Below are 7,956 nucleotides of genomic sequence, written 5' to 3'. Positions count from 1 at the left end.
AAAATAAAAAAGTGAGTTTAATATACTCGCTATTCTTCGCTCAAGAAGTGATAACTTGCTAATCTCTTCCTCTAGGTTCTCTCTGATCTTCAGAGAGTGTAGAAGAAGAAGAAGTCCAAAGTAGAGATGTGTGAACCCCTTTGGGAAGGCCAAGGCACTACTATTTATAGACTTTAAGGAGTAACCGGAACGACCTGTTCTGAATCCGAAGCGGCTCATTCTAGGATTGCATCTTTACTCACAACGGTCATATTTGGAACGCTCCGTTCCAGTTTGGGAACGACCTGTTATGGGCTAGAACTTATAGGTCTTTTGGTAGGTTGGAACAGCCCGTTTCAGTTTGGAAACGACCCGTTCTGGGTTACTAAAATCACATAAAAATTACTAAATTACCCTCCATAAAAGTATGAAAATTGAGGTGTTACATTTGGCTTCCATATTTTTGTCTTTTTTATTCTTTCTTGTATATATTGTTGAAATTTAAATCTGGTTTGTAAAATATTTTTATTATTGAATCCTTGACTTGAAAACTTTGAGAGAGAAAATAGTGGGAAGATTAATGGAACAAATTTGGTGTTATAATTAAGTTAAATAACATTATTAAATATTATAGATTATAATACTTTTATTATAAAATACATAAAAAAAATTCATCAAAAAAAGTTTGGAAGCATTAGTTTTTAAAACATATATTAAAATAGAAAAAAAAATCTGTATATATATGATTAATAAATTTATAAATATATAAGCACATACATATAGTATTCAATATTTTTCGCAGTCAAATTTACTGAAAGTATTTTTAAATATAATATATTCATTAATATTTGTTTTTGGTGTATGTAATATATGTTATGATATAAATTACAAATCTATTATTTTTGTTATTGTTTAAAATAATTTGTTTATAAAGCATATTTTAAAATATGAAACATAAATATATATTAACATAATACTGATAAACATATAAACACGTGTAATAATTTTCTATTAATTTCTATACTTGCTAATTTTACTACATGTTATGTTTAATAAATACAGTATTTACTACTTTCTACACCTTTTTTTGACACCATTGTATACATATTTTTTAAGACGAGATATGTTAATACTTGAAGAAGTAAATTGATGGTCTTTTTCTTGTAAGACTAATTTTACAATTTTAGGACTAGAAACATATCTACAAGTATCAAATAGATAATTTAACCTAAATAAAATTAATAAATGTATGGTCTTTAGAGTGTTTGTCTACCATATATTATACGAGAAACTTGTACAGTTATCCACGTGGATATAATTTCTCTCAACATTTATTTTCCACGATGAATACCGCCGGTTATGTCAACGGTGAGTCGCAAATACAAGTAAAATATAGCATTGGATAGTACTATTATTTTTTAAAATAAAATTAGTAAGCAAAGCAAACCAGGGTTAAGAAGAGTACACATTTGCTCTTTCTCTAAGCGGGTAATGGTCATGGGGCTCACGTCCTTGCTAATCCCATATTTCTTAATCTTTCTGCTTAACATTTATATTTTGTTTTATATCTACCTTGTTTTATAAATACTTTTGTTTAAAGTATAGTCGGATATATCAAACGTGGATAGCACTTTACAAGGATCTTTATTAAGGAATTTTGATTTATTGATTTTTATAAATTTTTCAAAAATTTAGATAGTGGATTTTTATTTTTTATTTTTTTACTTACGATACTTAAACTTTATATTTTATTTTAAAAAAAGTTAAAGATTAATTTATTGAAAACAACAACCCTTGAGATTCAAGTCCAAATTTGTAATACTATTGATTTTGTGAGGTTTAGTTAATTATGTGATTAAGGATGTTAACGGTATGAGACAGGTACAAGTAGTAGTAGTTTCTTGTTACTAAACCATCAAATATATATTGGTGATGAATCATTTTGTTGAGGTTACTGAATAATAGTTAGGTCTTGTATAATCGTTTTACCTGTGAGTAAGGTTTATTTTGTGTACAAATATGTAGTGATGTAGATTGTATATGTGTACAAGACATGTACATAGTTGTAAGGGATTTTTATTTTCATAAATTTATTTTCTACCTATACATGTATAATTTATATGATTATCTATATAGTAGATGCTTGATAACCAAGGACGGAGCCAAGGGGGGACCTACGGGTGCCACGGCCCCCCCAACAATTTTAATTTTTTTTTATATACATATATATTACTATATGGCACCCCCTATTTTTAATATAAACTCATATGTATAATTAAATGAATAACCCAAATTTATTTTTTTATTCAACTTTTGGACTTCTGGTACGGCCTGCTATGTGGTATCACTTTGAAATTTTTTTTTTTTAAAAAAAATGTAGCGCCTCATTTGATCATTCCAATTCTCGGCCCCCCAGTATTGAAATCCTGGCTCCGTCCCTGTTGATAACCCTACGCAAGTTTTTGTTTTTTTTGTTTTTCGTTGCATAGTAACTATGCTAAGTGTAATAACACGATGAGTCATCACAAAATTCACTATAACTTCACTAAATATTATATAAAGGGATAAATAAGGCAAGTTTGAAATTTAAGGTAGAAATAGAATAAGAAAAATGGTTACTTTGAAATTGACCAATTTAAATTAAAATTAAGATTAAAATTTGTTGTGCAACTAAGAGTTTTCACATGTCTCAATATTGGTAAGATATTGTCCACTTTGAACTTGAGTTTTCATGATTTTGCTTTTGATCATCATCTAAAAGTTATTTTTTTATTTTTTTTTATCAATGAATACTTTGTGTATATATATAAATACATGTTCATCCTCTTATTTGAACAATACGAGACTTTAAATTGAGTAAGGTACGAGATCGAGAGTCAAAATTTCTAACCAAGTGATAAAAGGGACGTAATATTTGAAGGATAGTTGGTGGACTAATCTCATAAGAGATTTAATTATGCATGCTAACGTTGTGATAAACTTACTCCCAAGTTATTTTACCTCATAGAAATATTATACTTTTATAATTTAAGTAGAAAAAAATTGAGGAACATGTTATCGTGGATTTTTATCCAAATGGACTGTTGATATAACAGATGTAAAAAAAAATCATATTATCATTAGTTTGGTAGAGTCAATCCACCAAGACTGTTCATTTATGTTGTAAAATATCTATTAATTAAAATGTGTGACAACACATTTAATTGTTATGTTATGCATATGAAATAAAAAAAACAAATAAAATAAAAAATATTTTTTTAGTAAAGATATAAAATATTACAAAGATGGGGAGGGGTTGAGGTAGTTAGAAGTATGGAGACTCAGGTTTAATTCTCATTACGACCATCTTTGTAATGTTTTTATCTTAAAAAAAACATTATATTTATAAAACTGACTTACAAAATTAATGATAAAATATTTAATGGTTAAGACACTTTTTTTTATAATATCGTAAAAAATAGACGCTTTTAAAAAATATTTGATAATCATTTATTTAAAAATTTCTCTTGTTGATATTGTTATATTAATTTATTGAAGGAAGTGTTGACTTTTTTCAATAAGTACTTATTTAAATAATAAAATTATAGAAATAGCTCCTAAGATAATAGAAATGATGTTATATAATCTTTAAAGAATGGAAAAATTCTTCCAATCAGTCCCTTTAACAATAGTAAAATATGGAGACTAAATTGATAAATTCTTAAAACTTTTAAAGATTATTTAAGAGAGAGTAATATTTGAATGGTCAAATTCATGGTTTATTAATAAAAATAATCCTAAAATATAAAGTAAAATAAAATATAATAAAAAATTACAGTTTTCAAAGAAGATATAATAATTATGATAAAAACATTACATGTATAATAGTTATTTAAGATTGTTTTTCACACATTAAGAAATGTAATAATTTTTTTTTTTATATTTTCTATAGTTCCATTTTCCATTTTTACTTCATAATAAATGTATATTAATTGTTATATATAAATTAATTAAAATTTAAATAAGATGTAAAAGTATAATTGGTAACACATTAATATATATCATCTTGAAATTTAAAAATAACAATTAAATATAGTGATAGTATTTGTGAGCCATTAAAATTACACTCTCTTAAATTTAAATTTAAGTTTATATATTTTTATTTAATTAAACAAATATAAGATTTTTAATTTGTCCAAAGAATATCATTATATTCTCTTATTATTTAATACATTTAATATTAACTATTCCTTTTAGTTTCTTATAAAAAATGTAAATACATTCAATATCTTGAAAATATAAAACATATTTAACCGCTACTATATATAGTAAGTAGGAAGAATAGAGTAAAAAAAATCCTAGATATGATATTTAAAAAATATTTTGGTATTATTCTTTAATAAGAACTAAAATTTTATTTCAAAATTTGCATAATAATTAAAGATTATTAACATGAAACTTCAATTCTGATAAAATAAAAAATATTCAATCTCTTTGATTAAATCTTAAAAAATAATCGAATCAATCTACTAATTCACCTATTTTTTTTTAAATAATTTTAAATAAATTTTAATTTGACACAAATTTTAATATAAAATAATCTCTAATCTAAAATAAAAATTGTTAAACTAAACATCATATATATAATATTAAATTTGATTTAAAAAATGTATAAATTTAAATAAAAAAGTTCTTATCATTGAAATAATTGTTTATCAATATTAAATTTCATTAAAAATTTAAATAAATAAACCTATAATAAATTTATGTTATTCAACATTAATTGTATTTTTCTAAAAATAAATAATACCTCATTAAAATAATATATATAATAATAAATGATTAAATAAATCATTGACAAATATTGATGAAAAGTATAAATGAGTCATTCAACTTATCATGAACTCAACCTAAATAGATTGAATTGGAAGTGAATTGAGTTAATTTTTTGAGATTTTATTTTTATTTTTTTACTTGAACCAAGCGATTCATTTTTAAGGTGGGCGGGGTATATACTGGATCTGGATCCTCTGACTTTGAGATATCAAAGTTATGGTAACTTAACACATCTCAATCGTTGGATTTGTAATAATAGATCAAATTGTGACCCGTGTACAAAATATATTTTAACTTAAATGTACACGTGTCACAATCTGATCTACTATTACAAATCCAATGATTTAAATGTGTAAAGTTAGCCTAACTTTCTCTCAGGGGATCTATTTCCGTATATACGAGAGGCTGAAATCACTTTTACAGCTCTGGTCTTCACCTAAACATAAAGAGTGTACTGTCCAACAAGTGTTTTATTTGCCTAATTTAATTCAGTTGATCTTTAACTAAAACCCATGAAACCGCCTATTGCATACAGTTATATTAGGTATAAGAACATTAGGGACCGTGATACAACCTCAACCTCCCAGTGACTGTGGCATATGGTAAAGTAAAGCGTAAGGAGAAAAGGAAATAAATAATTTGGACACACAATTAAAAAAGAAAGAAAGAAAAAAGAGTGAGAATTTGCATATCCATTATTAATTATTATGCGGGAAATAAAATAGAATAAAAAAAGTGGAGAGAGGGCGCTAAATCCCCGTTAGTTGTAGGCTCTGGGCTCCCCTCTTTCCTCTCCGAATCCACCCTGTCCGTTGTGAAACGCGTTTAGAGCACTATATATAAAGCCCCCTCCCAATTCCTCCAGCAGCAGGTGCAGGAAAATAAACCCACTTTCATTTTCTCTGCATCTGTATTGTATTGTAGGACAAAATGCCCTCCTTAGAAGACGAGCTTTTCCCTTCAACCCCAGGTAAGTTCAAGATCAACAACACCATGAACCGCCAACTCTACCGCTGCTTCGCCTCCACCAGCACCATGTTCCTCTGGGCCCTCTTCCTCATCGCCCTCACCGCCTCCTACCTCAGCTTCCAGGGCTTCGTCGACTCGGGCACCAAGTACCTCTCCGCCTCCTGGGGCGGCATCCAGTGGGAGAAGCAGGTCCGCACCTCCGCCCAGATCCACCGCCAGGGAGGCATGTCCGTCCTCGTCACCGGCGCAGCAGGCTTCGTCGGCTCCCACGTCTCCCTCGCCTTGAAACGCCGCGGGGACGGCGTCGTCGGACTCGACAACTTCAACGACTACTACGACCCCTCCCTCAAAAAGGCCCGCAAATCGCTCCTCTCCACCCACGACATCTTCATCGTGGAGGCCGACCTCAACGACGCCAAGCTTCTCGCCAAGCTCTTCGACGTCGTCGCCTTCACGCACGTCATGCACCTGGCGGCACAGGCCGGGGTCCGTTACGCCATGGAGAATCCCCACTCCTACGTCCACAGCAACATCGCCGGCCTCGTCACTCTCCTCGAGGCCTGCAAATCCGCCAACCCCCAGCCCGCTATCGTTTGGGCCTCCTCCAGCTCCGTCTATGGGCTAAACGAAAAAGTCCCCTTTTCCGAGTCCGACCGCACCGACCGCCCCGCTAGCCTCTACGCCGCAACCAAAAAGGCCGGCGAGGAAATCACCCACACCTACAACCACATCTATGGCCTATCCATTACCGGTTTGAGATTCTTCACTGTTTACGGCCCCTGGGGGAGACCCGACATGGCTTATTTCTCATTCACCCGAAATATTCTCCAAGGGAAACCTATTACCGTTTACCGCGGTAAAAACCGGGTGGACCTCGCCCGTGACTTTACCTACATTGATGACATTGTGAAGGGCTGCGTGGGTTCCCTGGATACCGCGGGCAAGAGTACCGGGTCGGGTGGGAAAAAACGCGGACCCGCTCCCTACAGGATATTTAACCTGGGGAACACTTCTCCGGTTACTGTTCCTACTCTGGTGAGTATATTGGAGCGGCATTTGAAGGTGAAGGCCAAGAGGAATATTGTGGACATGCCTGGAAACGGCGACGTTCCGTTTACGCATGCCAATATTAGTTCGGCGCGGAGGGAGCTTGGGTACAAGCCCACCACGGACTTGCAAACCGGGTTGAAGAAGTTCGTGAAGTGGTACCTTTCCTACTACGGCTACAATCACGGCAAGGCTGTAAATGTAAATTAATTATTTTGTTTCCCTTTGGTTTTTTTGGGGAGGGTTTTTCTTTTTTTAGTATGGTAGGTTTTTAAGTCACAGATAAAAACAGACAGGAAGGGAAAAAAGAAATTAAGAACCTGGTCTAGTGCTCTAGAAGAAGGGAAGCGGGAACCCAAAAGAAGAAGATCATCAAGAATAATACATTCTTTACTTGGGAGGCCAGCTAAAACAGCTGTTGTTCCTCGGTTCATTTTTCTTTTTGGTTTTCATTGCTGCTTTTTTTTTTTTTTTTTTTTTTGTAAAGAAAGAAAGTTCCAACTTCAGCTTGGATTTGTCTCTTTTTATTGTCTATATATTTAATCTATTTATATTTTACTTTCTCCTCTCCTCTCCTCTCCTAATTAAAGTTGATTAGAGCCACAATGCGTTGTACCGTAATTTTCGTTTGGTTTGTCCATCCAATCATCGCTGTCTTCTGTTTGACTTCAGAGTTCAGAGTGGGAATGGAACCAAATTGAATCGAATAATCAAATCACGGGATATAAGCTGGATCGGTATAATTTTTAACCCACCTACAATTTCTCTTTACTTTTTAATATTTCTATTATTATTTTATTTTATTATACCTTTTAGATATTGCATTGCATGTATAGAATGAGGAGATTTGCAAGAAAATATTTGCGAATTCATTGAGCAGGAAGAAGATTAAATTTGGCATTCGAGGTAAATGGTAAAGAATTTAATAAATTTAATTGGTTTCCTGTCTTGTAGTAGAACACCATTGTTTTACTCAAAAAAAAATCATTATAATGAGCGAAAAGTTGAGGTAAGATTTTAGTAAGAGTATTAAATATAATATTGAATAACAAAAATGAATGGAGTGGAAGTGGATAGAATGAAATAAATAGGTTGATTTGAAAGTTGAAAGGGTGGAGACAGCTAGGATGAGAGCGACAATGGGTG

The 7,956-nt window shown here is 31.6% G+C and overlaps 1 protein-coding gene across 1 annotated transcript; it reads left to right on the top strand.

The window, feature by feature from the left end:
• The first annotated feature begins 5,544 nt into the window (after positions 1-5,544).
• Positions 5,545-7,368, top strand: GAE1 (UDP-D-glucuronate 4-epimerase 1). Its single transcript, XM_020375748.3, has one exon. The coding sequence runs from the start codon at positions 5,725-5,727 to the stop codon at positions 7,018-7,020; it is 1,296 nt and encodes a 431-aa protein (XP_020231337.1). The 5' UTR covers positions 5,545-5,724; the 3' UTR covers positions 7,021-7,368.
• Positions 7,369-7,956: the final 588 nt, after the last annotated feature.

Source organism: Cajanus cajan, chromosome 5, assembly GCF_000230855.2.
Source record: "Cajanus cajan strain Asha chromosome 5, NIPB_CcT2T_4, whole genome shotgun sequence".
In the NCBI taxonomy this organism is placed as follows: Eukaryota; Viridiplantae; Streptophyta; class Magnoliopsida; order Fabales; family Fabaceae; genus Cajanus; species Cajanus cajan.
Note: the sequence above shows the minus strand (reverse complement) of the source record. Positions and strands in the feature narration are given on the sequence as shown.